Source organism: Ochotona princeps, chromosome 14 (genome assembly GCF_030435755.1).
Source record: "Ochotona princeps isolate mOchPri1 chromosome 14, mOchPri1.hap1, whole genome shotgun sequence".
In the NCBI taxonomy this organism is placed as follows: Eukaryota; Metazoa; Chordata; class Mammalia; order Lagomorpha; family Ochotonidae; genus Ochotona; species Ochotona princeps.
The window spans coordinates 43,433,464-43,454,806 of NC_080845.1; the positions used below are offsets into that span (position 1 = coordinate 43,433,464).

The 21,343-nt window shown below is 40.0% G+C and overlaps 1 protein-coding gene and 1 long non-coding RNA gene across 3 annotated transcripts in view; both read right to left on the reverse strand.

Annotated features, from left to right (window-relative positions):
- Positions 1 to 21,343, reverse strand: part of DENND4C (DENN domain containing 4C) — a 119,058-nt gene that overhangs the window by 9,030 nt on the left and 88,685 nt on the right. For both annotated transcript variants that reach the window (XM_004581082.3, XM_036496749.2), the window contains 7 exons: positions 19,560 to 19,737; positions 18,771 to 18,880; positions 17,992 to 18,167; positions 13,816 to 13,998; positions 12,490 to 12,685; positions 9,762 to 10,007; positions 8,595 to 8,712 (listed from right to left, as the gene is read on the reverse strand). In XM_004581082.3, the coding sequence (XP_004581139.2) occupies positions 8,595 to 8,712; positions 9,762 to 10,007; positions 12,490 to 12,685; positions 13,816 to 13,998; positions 17,992 to 18,167; positions 18,771 to 18,880; positions 19,560 to 19,737 (1,207 nt within the window). The remainder of the gene's footprint in view (positions 1 to 8,594; positions 8,713 to 9,761; positions 10,008 to 12,489; positions 12,686 to 13,815; positions 13,999 to 17,991; positions 18,168 to 18,770; positions 18,881 to 19,559; positions 19,738 to 21,343) is intronic.
- Positions 9 to 385, reverse strand: LOC131481957 (uncharacterized). Its single transcript, XR_009246665.1, has 2 exons — positions 123 to 385; positions 9 to 74 (listed from the first exon to the last, which is right to left on the reverse strand). It is a non-coding gene; the product is annotated as an uncharacterized LOC131481957 (long non-coding RNA).

Below are 21,343 nucleotides of genomic sequence, written 5' to 3' on the forward strand. Positions count from 1 at the left end.
CTTAAAAAAAAAAAATAGGCCATAATAGAACTATAAAGTCAATCAAAAGAAAGGGGGAAATATTTGTAAATTACCTATTCTTTTTAATGAATTATACATTTTTATTTGAAAGACAGACTTACAGAGAGAAGAGACAAAGATCTTCCACCCACTAGTTCATGCCCCAAATGGCTGCAGCTAATGCAAAGCCATGTAGGGATCCTGGCACTTTCAAGGGGCGGATTTAGCCAACTAAGCCATTGTGCTAGACTCACACCAGCAGTTTCTTATGAGTCTTCCTCATGGGTGCATGAGCTCCATGGCCTTGGACCATCTTCCCCTGCTTTCCCAGGACACCAGCAGGGAGTTCGATTGGCAGTGGAGCAGCTGAGACTATAACCAGTGCCCACCTCTGCAGTCAGAAGATTAGCTTGATATGCCATTGCACAGACTCCCAAATATACTCATTTTCATTTGAAAGGCAGATTTACAGAGGGGGAAAGAAGGAGAGAAGGAGATCTTCCATCTGCAGGTTTAATTCTCAAATTGCCACAACAGCTGGAGCCAGATGCCAGGGATCAGGAGTTTCACCAAGACCTTCCACATAGGTGCAGGAGCCCCAACACTTGGGCCATCTTCTGCAGCTTTCCCAGGTACATTAGCAGGGAGCTAGATCAGAAGTGCAGCAGCTGGGACTTTAACCAGCACCCACATGGGATGCTGTTATCACAGGCAGAGGCTTCACCTACCCTGAGATTTTAGTTTTAATATATTTAGGCCGATGATCCATTTTTATGTATCTTTTTAAAACATTTATTTACTTATTAAAAAAGATTTATTTACTATTTATTTTATTACACAGTCAGATATACAAAGAGGAGGAGAGACAGAGAGGAAGATCTTCCGTCCACTGATTCACTCCCCAAGTGAGCCCAACGGCCGGTAATGCGCCAATCCAAAGCCAGGAACCAGGAGCCTCCTCCGGGTCTCCCACGCGGGTGCAGGGTCCCAAAGCTTTGGGCCATCCTCAACTACTTTCCCAGGCCACAAGCAGGGAGCTGGATAGGAAGTGGAGCTGCCAGGATTAGAACCGGAACCCATATGGGATCCCGGTGCTTTCAAGGCGAGGACTTTAGCCACTAGTCCACGGCGCCAGGCCCAAAAACATTTATTTACTTTTACTGGAAAGGCAGATAGATACACAGAGAGGAGGAGAGACAGAGAGGAAGATCTTCCATCCAATGGTTCACTCCCCAAGCGGCCCCAACGGCTGGAGCTGATCCAATCCTAAGCCAGGAGTCTCTTACAGGTCTCCCACGTGGGTGCAGGGTCCCAAAGCTTTGGGCCGTCTTTGACTGCATTCCCAGGCCACAGGCAGGGAGCTGGATGGGAAGTGGGGCTGGTGGGATTAGAAACAGCGCCCACATGGGTTCCCTGCACATTCAAGAAGAGGACTTTAACCGCTACACCGGGGACCCATTTTTATGTATGTTTTGAGGAAGCAATCCAGTTCACTTTTACTACTTACTGCTTATCAGTTATCTCAGCACTATCTGATGAAAAGACTATTCTTCCCTTTTAGTGGTCTCCACACTCTTGTAGAAAGGCAACTGACCAACATAGATATGAGCATTTATTTCTGTGATTTGAATTCCATTCTGTTGATCTGTTTTTGACCTCTATATCTGCAGGTTCTGCAAATTCAACCAATTGCAGATAGGAACTACATGGGAAGAAAAATACTGCCCCTATACTGAATATGTACAGACTTTTTTCCTTGTCATTATTCGCTGAATGAGACCTATTTACATAACATTTACATTGTTATTAGACATTCGGAGTAATCAAGGGATGGTTTGAATATGTGAAAATGAGTAGAGCCCATATGCAAACACTCTTCCATTTTATATATGGGACTTTCGCATCCACAGATTTTCATACATGACAGAAGTCCCAGAACCAATACCCAATAAATATGAAAACACAACCGCTGTTTGTCTTCTTGTACTAACATTATACCTTTGCATTTTTTTGCATTTGAGATGAACAAATCCATAGTTTCTTTCTTTTAGGATTACCCTGACTATTCTTTGTCCCTTGAAAATCCATACAAATTTTAGGATATCCTTGTCCATTCTGCTAAGTCACCTGGAATGATAATTGGGATTGAACTGAATCTGAAGTTCAATAATTTTTCCAACACATAAACATGGAATCTGTTTTCATTATTTAGTTTTTCTTTCAACAATAATGGCAGTTTTCAGAGTTTAAATTGTTATACTAAAAAAACATATTTATTTGAAAGGCACAGTTACAGAGGGGGTGGAGAAACAAGAGAAAAACAGAGAGCTTCCATATGCTGGTTCACTCCCCAGATGTTTGGAACAGCCAGGTTGAAGCCAGGAGCTCTATTTGAGTCTCACAAGGGTGCAAGAGTTCAAGCCACTTGGCACATGTTCTGAAGCTTTCCCAGATGCATTAGCAGAAAGCTGGATTAAAAATTAGGCAGATGGGACGTGAGGTGGTGCCAACTAGGGGATTTTGCCTCTGCAAGCATTACTTTGCCTGCCATGTCACGATGCCAGCCCCAGGTTTACATTTTTAAATGTTAATAAAATTTTTTTTTCTTAGTTTCATTTTATGTTGTTCACTTGAGAGGTAGAGAAACAACTGTTGTTGGTTTCTGCATGCTGCTATCTCTTTTGTCCTCAGTCTCACTACATTTCTTATGTGTGTGTTCCTTAGAAATTTTTATTGACAACAAACTCTTCTATCCCAAACTACCAAGTTTTTAGATATTTCTGTCAACCTCAATTGAAAAGTATGAAATGGTAAATTACATCCCAGAAATAAATAATTCATAAAAGTTTAAAATTGTGTGCCATTCTGAGTAGCATGATAAAAGACTTTTTATTTCTTCCCATCAATCACCCAATAGCTCTTGTATTTCCAGTACCATGTTAAATGGGGATGACAAAGCAGACATCCAGGTCTTGCTCTGGCACAGCAGTCCCTCTTATCTGAGGATGTTACGTCTTTTCCAGGGCCTGAATGCCTGAAATATGAGTAGAACTGAATCCTACATCTACTAGCTTTTTCTCCTATACATATATACTTCTGATGACTTTAATTTCTAAATTAGGTGTGGTACGATATTAGCAATTACTAGTAAACGAAAACAATTATTACAACATTATACTGTAATGAGTTATTTAAAACTTAAAAATTATTTATTTCTGCAACTTTCCATTTAATATTTTGAAGTTGCAATTGACTTTAGATAAAATAAATCACAGAGCGCCTAGCACAATAGCCTAGCGGCTAAAGTCCTCACCTTGAATGCCCCGGGATCCCATTTGGGTACCGGTTCTAATCCCAGCAGCTCCACTTCCTATCCAGCTCCCTGCTTGTGGCCTGGGAAAGCAGTTGAGGATGGCCTAAAGCCTCAGGACCCTGCACCTGTGTGGGAGACCTGGAAGAGGCTCCTGGCTCCAGGCTTTGGATAAGCTCAGTTCTGGCCATTGCAGCCACTTGGAGGATTTCCCTCTCTGTCTCTCCTCTCTGTATATCTGACTTTGTAATAAAAGTAAATATTTTTTAAAAATCACAGAAAGCAAAACCACAGATAAAGGATGGCTACTATACTTATGGAGATCCTGTTTAGTTTTAATATTATTACATATTAAATCAATTGTGGACCCATTATCAAGGACCCAGAGCTTCTTTCAGGTCTTTCACGTGGGTACCGAAGCACTTGGACTTTACTGGCTTTTCTGGGTACCCAAGCAGGGAGCTAGCTCAGAAGTGAGCAACTAGGACTTGAGCCATCATCCATATGGGATGCAGGCAGCACAGGCAGTGGCTTTACCAGCTCTGCCACAATTTTGGCCTGAGTTTTTGTTTTCTTACGACTTTGTTTTTTACAACAGAATCATACTACACCTCTTGTCAAAATCTCCAGTGTTCTAAGTGCTCATTCTTGACCTGTTATTTATTGTTCCTGGGAAGTTTAGGGAAAAGTTTCCAGAGTTCTGTTTTTAAAGACTGATTTGTTTGAAAAGCAGAGCAACAAAGAAACAAAGAAAGGGAGGGAGGAATCAAGGGAGAGAGGAATAGGGGTAGGAGGTGAGTGAGAGGTAAGGGGAGAGGGAGGGGGGGAAGAGAGAGACAGAGATAGAGAGACAGAGATAGAGAGATATCTGCCATCCACCACCAGTTCATTCCCCAAACGGTCATAACAGCCAGGTCTGGACGAGGCTGAAGCTAGGAGCCAGGAACCCCATCTTGGCCTCCCACATGGGTGGCAGAGGCTCAAGTAATGTGTCATCCTGCACTGCCTTCCCAGGTACATTAGCAAGAAGCTGCATAACAAGAGGTAGAGCCAGGATTCAAAACTCTACTCTGACACTGGATGGCAGCATTTCAAGTGGTAGTGTAATGCACTGTGCCACACCACCAACCCTAGAGTTCTCTGTTCCCATGACCTGCCCCTCTGGACAGTCTCCAAGACAAGTCTGCCAAATTCACTGGCAACTAGCCTCTGCAAAAACACCTGAAAAGATGAGAAATGCTGGCCAGCTCATGGCCCTTTCTTGGCCTACCTTGGGAGATGCTATAGTCCTTGCCTAGTTGCTGGTGAAGACACCAAGTTGTGGTTCAAGTCCCATAGAAACTTGTTTCAACAAAGGCTGCAAGATATTCTTAAATAATGTGTCTTACTATGCTTTATATCCTTATGAAAATACTATCACCAAACCTGGCTGCCTCACTTAAGAGTGGCTCTGCAGAGCTCTTCACATGGCCATCACAGAAACCACTGCTTACCCTTTATTTGGTTGCCAAAAATCAGGATTTACACTTTACAATTTCTTATTATCTCTCTCAAGTCTTTGATCTATTGGATCGTTCCTTTCTTTTGTTGTGTCTAAAAACTATTGAGTTACAATTTCCTATAATCTGGATTTTATTGATTGTGTTCTGCATGTTCTATTTCCATGGAAATATAGCCTTGCTGCTAAATAAAATATGGTCCAAGAAAAAAAAAAGAAAGGAAGGAAGGAAGGAAGGAAGGAAGGAAGGAAGGAAGGAAGGAAGGAAGGAAAAGAAAGAAAAGAAAAGAAAAGAAAAGAAAAGAAAAGAAAAGAAAAGAAAAGAAAAGAAGAGAAGAGAAAAGAAAAGAAAAGAAAGAAAAAGTCTTAGAACCAGCAGAATCACCTGGAAATTTATTAGAAATGCAGAATCTTGAACTCCACCTAAGACCTACTGAATTAATATGTGTATGCTTTTCTTATTTAAGATTTATTTGTTTTTATTGGGAAGGCAGATCTATAGAGAAAAGGAGAGACAGAGAAAGGTGCTCCACCCACTGGTTCACTCCCCAGCTGGCTGCAATGGCCAGAGCTAACCTCTGGTCTAATATCTGGGTCTCCCACATGAGTACAGGGTCCCAAAGCTTTGAACCATCCTCTATTGCTTTCCCAGGGAGCTGGATGGGAAGTGGAGTAGCTGGGACTCAAACCAGTACACATATGGGATCCTGGTAGGTGCAAGGTGAGGATTTAGTCTCTAGGCTATTTCCCAGGGCCAAAATGTGCACTTTTAAAATTTAACAACAGTTCCCAGGAGATTCTACTCCAATAAATTAGTGGTGAGAGTGAGTCTGCATATCTGACTTTCAAATAAAAATAAAATAAATCTTTTTTTATATATTTTTAAATTTATTTTTGAAAGATTTACTTATTTTATTTATTTTTTTAAAAGATTTATTTATTTTTATTATAAAGTCAGATATACAGAGAGGAGGAGAGACAGAGAGGAAGATCTTCCGTCCAATGATTTACTCCCCAAATGAGCGCAATGGCCAGTTTTGCGCCGATCTGAAACCGGGAACCTGGAACCTCGAACCTCTTCCGGGTCTCCCACACAGGTGCAGGGTCCCGAGGCTTTAGGCCATCCTCAACTGCTTTCCCAGGCCACAGGCAGGGAGCTGGATGGGAAGTGCAGCTGCCGGGATTAGAACCGGTACCCATATGGGATCCCGGGGCGTTCAAGGTGAGGACTTTAGCTGCTAGGCCACGCCACCGGGCCCAAGATTTACTTTTTTTATTACAAAGTAAGATATACATAGAGGAGGAGAGACAGAGAGGAAGATCTTCCGTCCATTGATTCATTCCCCCAAGTGACCACAATGGCCGGTGCTGAGCCGATCCGAAGCCGGGAACCAGGAACCTCTTCCGGGTCTCCCACGCGGGTGCATGGCCATGCCACAGGGCCCAAAATAAAATAAATCTTAAAAAAAAAAAAAATTATTTGAAAGGTAGAGTTGTACAGAGAGATGTACAGATGGGGTGAAGGGGAGGAGGGTCGGCCGGGGGGAGGAGCAGTGAGGTATCTTCTACCTGATAGTTAACTCCCCAAATGGCGGCAAATGGCAATTATGGTGCCAATCTGAAGCCAAGAACCAGAAAATCATTCAGGTCTGTCACTTGGGTACAGAAGTCCAAGAACCTAAGTCATTTTCCACTGCTTTCCAAGGCTTATTAGCAGGGAACTAGATCCAAAGTGGAGCACCAGGACTCCAATGGCATTCAAGTGCAATGCCAGCTGTCAGGCTGCAGGTGGTGACTTTACTCACTGCTCCACAGTGCCTGTTCCCTCTGAAGGACCTTTGTATGAATGTGAGGAGAACTTACTCAGGTTTCTAATTATGGATATGCCCCCTCCTTTCCCTTGAAATGTACACATTGAGGCCCTAACTGATAATGCTGGAAAGTAGGGCCTTTAAAGAAATAATTTTAGTTAAATGAGGACTCAAAAAATTAAGGTCACTAATCCAGTATGACAGGGATCCATTCAAAAGACAGACAGCAGGGCTATATGTGTGTGTGTGTGTGTGTGTGTTTGTATCAACTTGCACAGAGAAAAAGCCATATGAGGACATAAGAAAGCACTTTGAAAACCAACAAGACAGGCCTCAGGACAAACCTGCAAACACAGTAATCTTGGACTCTAGGCACCCGAACAGTGACAAAATAAATTATTTTTGCTGCTTTAATACACCCAGTCTTTGGTACTTGACTAAGGCAGTCCTAGCAAACTAACACAGTTTATAAGTCATTTCACATTAAACTATCTATTAATATTATTTGCTTATTTGAGATGAGTGTATTTTTCTTACCGAGTCAAAAAGTTCTCATTACATAGATGATAACAATTTAAACTTCTTATAAAAATGTGTTCTAAAGATAAAAAGATTAAAAATGAAGCCAAAGATGTTAGCATTGTGCATCTTGTGTAAAATCACTGCCCATGATGCCAGAATTCCACGAAAGTGCCCCCTTGAGCCCCAGCTGCTTCATTGCCAATTTGGTTCCCTACTAATGTGCCTAGCACCCTCATGGGAGAACTAGACTTTTCAGCTATGGGAACTGAACCAGTGGACAAAAGACTCTCTTTTTCTCTCACTGTGACTTCCTCGTTTCTAATTCTGCCTATCAGGTAAAAAATAATACTAGATCATCTTCTTTAAAACAAAAAATGAAGTTACTGGGGCCCGGCGTGATAGCATAGTGGTTAAGGCCCTCACCTTGCATGCACCGGTATCCCATATGGGTGCCAGTTCTAATCCCAGCAGCCCCACTTCCCATCCAGCTCCCTGCTTGTGGCCTGGGAATGCAGTCGAGGACAGCCCAAAGCTTTGGGACCCTGCACCCGTGTGGGAGACCCAGAAGAAGCTCCTGGCTCCTGGCTTCGGATTGGCTCAGCTCCAGCCGTTGCGGCCACCTGGGGAGTAAATCATTGGATGGAAGATCTTCCTCTCTGTTTCTCTTCCTGTCTGTACATCTGACTTTGCAACAAAAATAAATAAATCTTAAAAAACATGAAGTCATAATCTATGACACTGAACTTACTCACAAAATTGAAATTTGGATCCCATACCAACACATACATACTTCGGCTTCATAGAGTTAATAAAGATATTCAGCCAAATTGTTCACAGAAAAATACCAGAAACTACTGCTCAGTTCAGCTGAGACTTAACACAGTTAAACAGGTCAACAAACAGCAAATCAATTTGAAATGACTAAACTTCAAAAAAAAAAAAACATGATATTTCTTTTTCTCCTCTAATTGTGTGTCACCCATTCTTTTTTTTTTTAAAGATTTATTTATTTTTATTATAAAGTCAGATATACAGAGAGGAGCAGAGACAGAGAGGAAGATCTTCCATCCACTGATTCACTCCCCAAGTGACTGCAACGGCTGGTGCTGCGCCGATCTGAAGCCAGGAACCAGAAACCTCTCCCAGGTCTCCCACACGGGTGCAGGGTCCCAAGGCTTTGGGCCGTCCTCGACTGCTTTCCCAGGCCACAAGCAGGGAGCTGGATGGGAAGTGGAGCTGCCGGGGTTAGAACTGGCACCCATATGGGATCCCGGTGCATTCAAGGCGAGGACTTTAGCCGCTAGGGGACAGTGCCAGGCCCTTGTCACCCATTCCTTATTGCTAAACTCAATTCTATCACATGGCACACGATGTACAATTTGCTGATAACAGTGAATGGTTATTCAGCTTGCTTCCAGTTTACACTTTCCATCTTTAATTCTTTTTTACTTACTAAAATTCCTCCATGAGACATAAAGTGGTTCTCCTGGTTCCTGATGAAGGTTGATATTATCCCATAAGAGTTGAATATATACAAGTTTGCTGTCCTGGGACAGAGATGATAGAGGAAGCTAATAAAAGAGATCAACAGAAAATATATTAGTATCCCAGATATAATACAGAAAACCTAGCCAAAGTTGATCAGGTTAAACAGATAAAATCTGTCAAATCTCTGGCTCTAAAACTCTGAGCACAAGTTAAAAATTGTTAATAAATGCCCTTGTTATTTTATGAGGTATAGTTTCTCACACTGACTTTCAAGAATCAGAATGATACCTTGTCACTGGTAAAATGGTCATCATTTCAATCAGATTTTCAAGTTAAGACAAAAAACAAGAGTTTCTATTATCTTACTAGATAATTTTTTTTTTTTTTTTACTGGCTACTGCTCAAAGTAAATGAGAAAAACTGCAATTTGTAATACTTAAAAGAAAATAACTTTATCCTGCTCCAGGTATGTTTTTAGGGACTGGGTGTCTCTCAGTATCCAGTGTTACAGAGTAAAGGAACTCTGAGAGCTGTGTGTGGCCACCGGCACCAGGAATCCAGCAACAACGAACTAGCTAGCTTTACCTCAGACAGCCGGACTGTGCTCTGGCTCTCCGTAACTTACCTAGGTAGGTGACATTAGGAGGTTACTTATGTTTTTAGCTTTTAATCCTAGTATCTGAAAAATATGGACAAGGTGAATCCCTTTGAAAATTCTGAGAAACTCAGAATCTTTTGAAAAAGCGATTTTTTTGGAAAAGTCGCTTTTCCAAACACCTCTGTAGCAACGTATGACCAGATTAGCAAGTTTAGGTCAAACAGAGATGAGTAAAAACTGTTTGGATCTATGAGCTGTCTTGTAAGAAAACAGACTCTTCTTCATCCATTTTTCTCTTTATGGTTACACAGAACGTGGATGTCACAGCGTTGAAGTCAAGACGGTCATTCTGAACCAGCAGAACTTGGAAAGCAGAGGTCATGTCCAGCTATGCAAGAAGGAGGATCACAAGTCCTACACTGCAGCATCGAGGCCTGATTAAACTTTTAAGTGAGAAAAAATGAGCCTGTATCTTATTAAGCTGCTGTTGCTGTATAACCGGAACCGATGCAAACATAAAAGTTGGTATCTTACCTGTACACCTTCGTTACAATGTTCAGAAGTCAGGATGAGTCCTGGCAAATTACTAGGAAGGTCCAAACGTCGGAAATACCACACGAGATTCCAGAAAATGATTGGATGTTGATTGATGAAAGAGGATGTATGAATCACTTGATCTCCTTCATTTTCTAGCAAAGATTCAAGTTCTTTACGGAGTACGAGAGGACTCAAGTAGGGTACGGAAACAGGGGGAGGATTGGGTCTTTTTCCCAATGGATCCTTAAAAAAAACCACAAGAAGAAATGGCTGCTATCTGTGTAATCCTGTATGCTTAAAAGTACTTGTCAGCGAGATTATGCTCCTCTATCTATGCTTTCAAAAACTGGTTACTTGAGGGCTGAATGACAATCTTAAAACACAAAAAAGACAATGTAAAAAGCCACCCATAAATCATTAAAAAGAAAATTAATAATCTGCATTTTGTTAAATGATTTAAAGTGGGTATTCAATCACACTGATTAAGAACCATGACATGTATATATAGCTATATATGTCAAATATTTTTCTAATTTTTAAAGAAACATTTTTAGTCCACAGATCTTATGATGAAAGCATCAAAAATTATGTGGCCTTATCTTCATAACATTAACAAATGCAGTAATATTTTGTAATAATGTTCCTTGCTGACTCCTTTTAAAATTACATTTAACTTTCGACAAGATTTTAATATTTTTATTGGAAAGGCAGATTTAAAGAGAGGAGGAGAGACAGGGGAAAAGATCTTACATTTGTTAGTTCACTCTCCAAATGTCCTCACCAACAGCTCGAGCGGAGCTGATCCAAAGCCAGGAGATGGGAGCCTCTTGCGGGTATCCCACGCAGGTGCAGGATCCCAAGGCTTTGGGGCATCCTAGACTGCTTTGCCAGGCCACAAGTAGAGAGATAGATGGGAAGTGCGGCCATTGGAATTAGAACTAGTGCCCATAGGGGATCCTGGCATATGCAAGGTGAGGCTATTGTGCCAGGCCCACTGCATTATGTTTTAACGAGAAATGAAGGCTTTTTTTTAAAAAAGCACTTTTATAACTCAAATTAAACAAGGAATGATGAGCTGGCCCCACGGTGCAGCAAGCAAAACTTCCACTTGTGGTGCCAGCTTGCGTCTTGGCTGTTCCACTTCCTACCCAGCTCCCTGCTAATGGCTTGGGAAAGCAACAGAGAATGGTTCATATCCTTGGGCCCCTGAATCCACATGGGGGACCCACAACAAGCTCCTGGCTTCAGACCAGTTCAGCATTTTTATGACATTTTGTATTTATTTATGATATAGAAACAGAGAGAGACAGACTGACAGAGAAATTTCCAAGCTCTGATTCATACTCCAAAAGCTGAAACAGATCCTTTCTTTGAGTCTAGGCCCAAGCTGGGAGTCAGGAACTCAATCCATATCTCCCACATTGGCAACAGGAAAAAACTGCATTAGTCATCCAGGCATTCGAATATGGAATGCAAGCATGTTAACCGCTAGCTCAAATGCCCACCCCCAAATGTAATCTCTTGACAACCAAGCAGAAGAAGTACTGAAGCTTCCCTTTTAGGTGTATTCCATATTATGAAAAGGAAAAGAGAGAACTAGATGATCATCATTTTAGTCACTAAAGATTAAGTGCCCTGAGATAAAACAGCTATTCATAGGTCATGTTCCCTACCGGGAAGAACATCTGAGCTGTCTTAGAATAGTAAAAAACAAAACAAATTCCTAAATATGACCAAGCTTCTGGCTATAAATACCAATCTGCAGGGCTGCATTCAGCAATTATCAACATTATGAGAAACCCCAGTATCTAAAAATGAGCTGGACTTTAGTAACAAATAATTGAAGGGAAGTCTACAGATTTAGAAAGACATTCCAACCAACTGCAATGCACAGACTTCATACTGATGCCTCAAACCCTAATATATACAATACAAGTAAACATTTGATATTTTTGAGACAATTAGAAATTTGAATAAAAACTGAGCAATTTGATGATACTAACTTATTTTTTGGCCAACAATGGCATTATGATTACTTTCCAATGCCCTCATAACGTAGAACTACACATGCAAATATTTAAAAATAGAATATATAGTGTTTAAAATTTACTTCAAAATAATCTAGGAAGGGGAAGTAAATGAGGACATATATGGAAGAATGGCTATGAACTAAAAATTACAGAAGCTAGATGTTAAGTCAAGGTACTCATTCCACTCTTCTGTTTACTTCTGTACATATTTAAACTTCTCCATTATAAAAGGTTTTAAAAGTTTCTACCTTGTTTATGCAAAATTTTTTCCCATTACCTTTTTTTTTTTTTTCTAAAGATGTATTTATTTATGTGAAAGAGTTACAGAGAGGGGGAGACAGATTATCCTCCCATTGTTTCACTCCCCAAACAGCCACAACAGCTAGTGCGAGGCTGCATCAGACCAAGCAGCTTGTTGGGTCTCCCATGTGGGTGCAGGGGCTAAGCACTTGACCATCTTCCAGTGCTTTCCCAGACGCGTTAGCAGGTTCCAGCAAGCAGTGCAGCAACAAGGATTTGAACCAGTGCTCATATTGGATGCCAGCAATGTAGACAATGGTTCATCCTGTTGTGTCACTGTGGTAGGCCATTATTCACCACTTTTAACATGATTAAAGTTAACTGTATCAGAAAAAACGACTTGTTTTCTAAGAAATACTTACATGAGTACATAGCATGATTACAATATTACGTACCACAACTTCCTGCAGACTATTTGGAAGGCTAACTGTTGAAATGCCATGAAATGGTCTTTGGGAAAGGTCAATATTTTGTAGAGGACCTCCAACACTGTGACTTCTGGTTAAAGACACATTTTTCTTTGAGAAACTATTAGGCACAGGTGAAATGTTTATACTTTGGGCATCTCCACTGGCGTTTCTCATTTCATCACTTAAGAAAATAAAGAAGAAAATGCTTTGTGAGTGCTAAAAACACGAAGTATATCTGCAAAGCTAGAGCATTTCTGTATTGAAACTTGGAACTACTAATATTTGAGAAGAATCAATGTAACCTTTTTAAGAATTAAGGGTTTTTTTCCGACCATTTCTATACACTTGTTTACAAAAATAGGATGGGTGGAATAGATGATTCTCATGAGAGGTGAAAACAGGACAAACAGTACAACAGGTTTGTATTTCAAAGATAAACTGCTCATTCAGTTGCTTCATGCAAACATTATTTCATCTTTATTAAACAAAATAACCAAGTACTATACTGACTTTAAATAAATAGAGCAGATTCACTGACAAGTACTTAATCTCAATTAAACCATGATCCACCTGACAATAGAGACCAGCTTTACCTTTTCATTTTCTTTTCTATTCTTCCTCCCTTCCTTTTTAAAGTACTAGGCATGATACTTAACCTATAGTAGACTTTCAATAAATGTTTAAGTCAATACTGAATACTAAAGTGTGCATGGTTAGCACATTACTCCTCTACAAATCATAAATGACTACACTAAAGATAATATTTTTTGTTACATTTGAAAAGTTCACTTTGTAAAAGACCACTACAAAATACTAAACTTATTTTTTTAAAGATTTATTTATTTTTATTACAAAGTCAGATATACAGAGAGGAGGAGAGACAGAGAGGAAGATCTTCCTTCCACTGATTCACTCCCCAAGTGACCACAACAGCCGGTACTGCACCAATCCGAAGCCAGGAGCCAGGAACTTCCTCCAGGTCTCCCATATGGGTGCAGGATCCCAAGGCATTGGGCCGTCCTCGACTGCTTTCCCAGGCCACAAGCAGGGAGCTGGATGGGAAGTGGAGCTGCCAGGATTAGAACCGGCACCCATATGGGATCCCGGCACTTTCAAGGCAAGGACTTTAGGCGCTAGGCCACTGTGCTGGGCCCAAAATACTAAAGTAAAAGCAGTTTATCATCAAACTTATTAGATACCTAAACATAGTAAAAAGTTACATACTTTGGATGCCAGAATCTGTATTTGCAAGAGTCAAGTTGTCTTTAAGGGTATCCAGTTTATTGTAGAAATCCCTGTATCTAAAGGTACCTGGGTTCAACCGCAGAGCTTGTTTCTTCGGTTATGGTCTCGTTCTGTTTCTGGAAACCCATTAAGTTGATCAAGTCAGGCTCTGCTGAACTAGGCACAGGCTTGTCCTCTGAGGGCTCATTTGCCAGTGGAATGCTGCCACTTTGTAAACTTTCGCCAGAGGTACTCGGTTTCAGGAAAAAGCTAAATAGGGAGCAGGGCGGAAAAAAAGCTTTAAAAATTCTCAACTCTTATAAAATTTCACCATATTCAGAACTAACTTTATAAGGCAGTCATTAGTGAATTAGATAATCTAAAAGAAGATCCTGTCTACTTCAAACATACATTAACACATCTGCTCTCATTTTCCTTCCCTTCTAGCCTAAACCTTTCAAATGAAAAGGTCTTGGGTAGTTCGATAGAAGATGCTTCAGTTTTTGAGGACTATTAGAGAAAGCTATGAATGAAAAAGGATAGCAAAATCTTTTTTTTTTTTAAAGATTTATTTATTTCATTACAAAGTCAGATATACAGAGAGGAGGAGAGACAGAGAGGAAGATCTTCCATCCGATGATTCACTACCCAAGTGAGCCGCAACGGCCGGTGCGCACCGATCCGAAGCTGGGAACCAGGAACCTTCTCCAGGTCTCCCACATGGGTGCAGGGTCCCAATGCATTGGGCCGTCCTCGACTGCTTTCCCAGGCCACAAGCAGGGAGCTGGATGGGAAGTGGAGCTGCCAGGATTAGAACTGGCGCCCATATGGGATCCCGGGGCGTTCAAGGCGAGGACTTTAGCCGCTAGGCCACGCCGCCGGGCCAAGGATAGCAAAATCTTACAAATTTCCTTTGTTTCAGTAATGGTGATGTTCTGTATCTTGACAAGATTTGATTTGCTTAAATGTATGCATTTTCTCCTCAAATGGTTTAGGATTTATACATTTTATTATATGCAAATTTACCTTTAAACAAAGAAACACTATAAATGAATACTGAACTCCAGTTAATAATATGCATGTAGAAGTTTTGGGGGGAGAGGTATATTAATACTTTTTTTCTGATGAATAAAAATATAAAATGGATTGATGAACACATGGAAGGACAAATAGGTGATAAAACAATTACAGTAAAATGTAAACTGGAAAGTTAAGTGGATATTTCAGTGTCCACTGTAGAAAAAAATGTGGGGATAACACCATTGTGGAGCATGATAAGCCTCTGCATGCAACACCAACATTCAATATGGGTGCTAGTTCAAGGCTCGGCTGCTCGCTTTTGATCCAGCTCCCTGCCAATGTGCCTGGAAATGCAGTGACAATGTCCTTGTGCTTGAACCGCTGCACTGATGTGGGAGACCCTGAAGAAATCTCCTGGCTCCTGATTTTGGATCAGCCCAACTCTAGACACTGTGGTCATCTGGGAGCTAACCAGCAAATAGAAGATCTATCTGTCTCTCCTCTTCTCTGTAAGTGACTTTGCCTTTCAAATAAAAATAATAAAAAAAAATTTGTTTTGTTGCATGTGATTTTCCATTATGACAAACAGGGTCAAGGGAAGTAGCGGTACTTCTTTAAATCCAAACACTGAGGCACAGCAAGTGAAGCCACTATCTGCAGCACCAGTATCCCACCTGGGTGCCAGTTCAAGTCCTGGCTGCTCCACTTCTTATCCAGGTGCATGTTACTGTACCTGGGAAAGTAAAGGATGTCCCAAGATCACTGGTCCTTGCACCCACATGGGGGACCTGGCTGTGGGCTCCTGGTTTTAGCCTGGCCCAACCCTGGCCGTTGCAGCCATTTAAAGAGTAAACCAATAGATAAAAGACCTTTCTGTTGTATTCTCTTTCTGTAATTCTGCCTCAAATAAGTTAAATAAATCTTTAAAAATGAAAACAGAAAGAAAGAAAGAAAGAAAGAAAGAAAGAAAGAAAGAAAGAAAGAAAGAAAAGAAGAAATACAAGGAAACACAACAAAGGGTAGGTTTTTGATCTAGCAGCTAACTCACCAATTTACAAGCCCACAGCCCATTATCAGTGTCCGGGACTGACAACCACCTGTAGCTCCTAATCTAGCTTCCCACATATGCAGACCTGGAGCCAGAGCAGTTGACTCAAGTGACTGGATTTCAGCCACCCACATGGTGGATGGAGCTGGAGTGGGAGACTGTTGGCTTCCACTTCAGCCCAGACTCAGCTGGAGGAACTTGCTGAATGGGGGAATGGGAGCCTTCTCTGTCCAACTCTTTGCCTCTCAAATACGTTCGTTAAATCTTTTTAAAGGAATCACAACAAAAGGTACTTACCACGATAGCTTAAAAATACAATTAGCAACAACAATAAAAGTACAGAATTTACAGAGAAAAATTTAAAACAGTCAAAAGGTTTGAAAATTTGGAGGTTCTTGTAGGTAGGCTAATAATGTTACAAGTCACATATCAATGAAAACTTCAGTCTTTTTTTTTTTTTTAAAGGAACTCAAATTCTCAAAATGTATAGAAAAGACTAAGTAACTATATGCATGGGCGTACAAAACTGCAAGAGGAAACCTTTCCTATCAACCACATGTAACACAAACACAGAGTAATAAAATCATTCATAATAGGACTGATAAAACAGAATAGGAAAACACAGAATCAAAGCAAGGTATAAATGAGTACTTGATACACGATAAAGGCGATACCACATATTGCTGAGGAGACAACATGTTACTTAGCAGATGATACAGTTCTGACTGTTTTGAAGAAAAATTAAAGCTGGACCCTTATCACTGAGACAAAAGCAGATTCCAAAAATATTACACATCCAAAGAGGGTAAGTTAAACTGCTACTTTGAATGCCAGAAATTCATGTTGAAGGCCACTTCAAGTCCAGGCTGGCAACTATACTTCTGACCTAGTTTCCTATTAACGCTACAAGGAAGGCAAGAGATGAGAAGAATAAACTATCTATGATAGCTCATACTTAAAAACTGATTAACAGGGGGCCAATGTGTGGCATAGTGGGTTAAGCTACTCCCTGCAATGCCAACATCCCATACAAGCACTGGTTTGAATCTTAATATTCCACCCAAATCCAGCTCCCTGTTAATGTACATGGGACATGAGCAACAGATGACCCAAGTCCATAAGCCAGTGCAATATACACAGGAACCCCAGATGAAGTTTCAGCCCTCTGACTTCTAGTAAGTCCTATTCCTAAAAAAAAAAAAAAAAAACCTACTGGAAAAAAAAAAAAAAAAATTAATGAGACCTGAGGTATTATATAAACTCAAACTATATAACATATAAAACAACTATATAGTTAAATAAATTCAATTATATATCCTATAGAGCAAACAGTGTAAATGCTGTATGATTGGACTCAAGTATCATGCTTGAAGTTACAAGAAAACTAGAAAGGAAATATCTTCACAACTGGAGATGTTTTGAAACAATTAAAGGCATCCAACATAAAGCTCATTTATGGGGTAGGAACCGTGGCCTACTGGGTAAAGTAACCACTTGTATGTAAGTGCTGGCTGCTCCATTTTTGATCTAGTTTCCAGCTAATGCCCTGGGAAAGGAGACGATAGCCCAAGTACTTGAGACCTTGCCACTCGCACGGAAGAATCAGACGGAGCTCCTGACTCCTACTTTGCCAAGCCCTAGCCACTGCAGCCACTTGGAGAGGGAACCAGTTGATGGAAGGTCTCTGCTTTTCTCTTTATGTAACTCTACCTTTCAAATAAATTAATAAATAATGTTTTCAGAAAAAGGTTCACTTGCTCCATAAGAAACACAGTATATAAATATTATTCATATCAGCATACAGTTACAAAATTCTTATATAATTAATAACCAATTATAGATCAGTTAGTATTCCTTTTTAGTGACTAGAATTTGGTTATTCACTACACCAGAAAGAAGCAATAAGAGTAGAGGTTGGACATAATTAAGATCACCGTGATAGAAGGTCTGAAATAACAACTAAAAATTTTTGAAAGAATATAGTTCTAGGAACCGACTAGTTTTTGAAAATCATACATAATTTTAAAAATGGAAAAGTAGTCGCCTATATTATCGGTATTTTCGAATCAAATACTGAAGGTGAAAAATCAGAGAGGAAGTTACACCTGGAGCTTCCCAGGAACATTTCACCTTCACCTGGGTGTCAGGCCTTCTGAGGGACACTTAAGTCTTGAGGGAGCTTTTATAATACTAACCTTGCAGAGCCTCTCAAGTCTTTAAATTCTATTTTGAGAAAAGGCAAGAAGCTGCTTTTACAGAATGGGCACGTAGTATTCAAATTTGAATCATCTGCCGTCCATCCAGCCATAATCTCTTCATCATAGACTAAAGCTCCACAAGCTCTACACTGTGAACAGCTAGACATCAAAACCTAAGAACAGAAAAACAGACACCAAGAATCTCTATGGTGAAAACGAATCCTAATGGGACATTCTTTTACAATAAATGAAAAATTTTATTTATTCTGCTACTGAAAGTTAGAATGAACAATCCTATGACTTTACAGATAAAACTATTAGCTCATTGCCTTATTGCATAAAATTTTAAGCAAACTCGATAAAATGATTAGCTTGTCTACGAGGATATCAGGGAAACCTGTAAAATTCTATCCTGAGGGACCAGCACAATGGCTCAACTTGCTAATCCTCTGCCTGCCAGCACGAGCATCCCAAATCACCGCATATTTGTATCTTGCTTCTTTACTTCCCATCCAGCTCCCTGTTTTGTCCTGGCACAGCAGTGGAGGATGGCCTTAGGACCCTGCATCTGGAGGCAGCTCCTTGCTGCTAGCTTCAGATTGGCTCAGCTCTGGCCACTGCAGCTTTTTGAGGAGTGACCCGGCAGACAGAAGATCATTCTGTCTCTCCTTCCCTCTGTAAATCTGCCTTCCCAATAAGAATAAATACATCTGTTTTTTTTAAAAAATTCCAGTTTGAAGTAAAAGTATTTTACTTAGTCATAGACAAAGTCATACCTCCATTGCACAATTCTGATAGATACTAGACAGGCTGGTATTTTGAGAAGAACCATGGTCTGATTTTTCGAAGTCCTGCCCTTTTATGCTTCTTGGAAATGGAAGTTCACCTAAAAGAGTTAACATCACAGCACATTATGTGAGAAAATGTCCTAATGCTTTGAAAATGAGTAGCAAGGTGTGAAGTATTATAAAGTCTGCAATTTATTTTCAAACAGTTCAATATAAAAATATGTGCGCATAGCTAACACAAGTAATTAAATCTAGGTAGAGGATTTATGATTGCTCATTACACAACTTCTCTAACTTCTCAAGATATTTGGAATCACTTATTTTTAAAAAACTGGAGAAAAAGAACAGAATTATAATTTTAAAAAGTACAGACCAAAAATGTTTTAGTTATACAGCCTAGGAATTTTGAAAATCTGATATACAATCTGATTCACCCACAGACCTGGTTAAAAAACATGTATTTCTAAGTTCCCATTCCAAAAATACAGTCCCAGAATTTTTAGCCTAAGGTTTTTAAATTTAAAAATCTCCAAATGATGCTGATATAAGTTAAAGTTTGAAAATTAATGATAAAAATCACTTATAAATACAACTAAAATAAATAAAACAGATGACTATAATATGCGCCAAACAAAATCAGAGGGATAGTAAAAGACAGTATTTAAAATCTACAAGTTTCTAAACAAATGGTGCTTTTTGAAGAGGAGTACAGAAAGCTACAGACACTCAATTAAAATAAGCAAAGACTGAATAAAGAAGAGACACCCTTCCCCATACCTGTTAAATAGTGTGGTTTTCCTGTATCACCACTGCTGTTGCTGCTGCCGAGGCTTGTGTTACTCTGTGTAAGTTCACTGGGGACCAACCCTGAGACACTGGAGTTAGGTGATACACTTTCTCCCAAAATATGGTCTTCCAGGCCAGCTGGGAAGCTGTAATCTCTACTAGTTTCCTCCTTTATTAGGAAAGAATAAAATACCATATACATAAATAACACTTCTGCAACAGAAATATTTTCATGTCATCTTTTTCAGAAAGCAACTCTGTATTCCTTAAATAATCATCTCTACACATTTCAAACTCATGAACTTGTGTTGAGCATTGCCTTGACCTTCCTTTTACATAAGACATTTAAGCAGTCACCTAAATATTTTAAAAAAAGAAGATGCTGTGCCCCAAGGTGTACCTGACGGCTGTGTGTCTGTCACTATCATGGAATCAATGCGGGGAAGGAGCTGAAGTGTAGTGGGTAACTCCCCTACCAGTGTTGGTGCAATATTCCAGTGTTGCACTTCCCAACCAGCTCCCCAGTGATGGCCTGGGAAAACAGAACAAGGAAAGATTATGGGCCCCTGCCATCCAAGTGGGAGACCAGGATCCTAGTTCCTGGTTTTGGCTGCCCTAGCCTTGGCCACTGTGGTCATCACAGCCATCCGGGGAATGAATCAGTTGATGGAAGATCTCTCTGTTGCTCCTCTCTATATCTCTTTTAAATAAAGGAACTCTAGTAGCTTTCTATCGCCACCAGAATCAGCGATCCCAACACAATTAGAACAGGGGATTTCAAGTCAAAGACAGTTGGCTTGTGACATTAGCTTTCTATCACTTATTAGGTATGCAGCCTTACAAACATTGTTTCACTTCTCTTTTAATGTCATCTGAAATTGAGAACAATATAACTTCTTTCATTGAGAATATGATAGTTCAGAAAAACAATCAGCAATTCTTCATTCATTATACAAAGCTTTAAACACTGGAGTTCTTAATAAGAGATGACCAAAGTTTAAACAGAAACTTAGCAATGATCAATTTCCTTTCTTTTTTTGCTGTGAAGAGTAAAGATACGTGTTTGCTATAAATAAAATGACCTTCACATGAAAATATGCGTATACCATACCACAAACATTTTAAAATAAAGGGCACCAGAACTAATCAATACTTCTCATATTATCCATTTTGATGCCACTAAATTTTATATATCACATAAACTTATGTAAACCAAAGCATTTTACTGCTCCACTATTACACATCTAATGAAACTCTTATTACTAACAACATTCAAAATGCTTTAATTCTCCTTCATCTTTTTGTGCATTCCTCAATTATTTTCTTAGATTAAATTCTGGAAAAAACCATGAGTATTTTGGGCCCGGTGCGATAGCATAGTGGTTAAAGTCCTTGCGTTGCACACGCTGGGATCCCATATGGGCACCAGTTCTAATCCCGGCAGCCCTGCTTCCCATCCAGCTCCCTGCTTATGGCCTGGGAAAGCAGTCGAGGATGGCCCAGAGCCTTGGGACCCTGCACCCATGTGGGAGACCCAGGAGAGATGCTGGCTCCTGGCTTTGGATTGGCTTAGCTCCAGCAGTTATGGTCACTCCTACACTCCTCCTCTCTGTATATCCACCTTTCCAATAAAAATAAATAAATCTTTTTTTAAAAAAAAGAAACTATGAGTATTTTATACTTTTTATTCATTGCCCTACTCATAAATATTTATGAAATATATCCCTTTCGGTATTTTTCCCCCGGTACTACTATAGGTGCCAGGCATACTACAT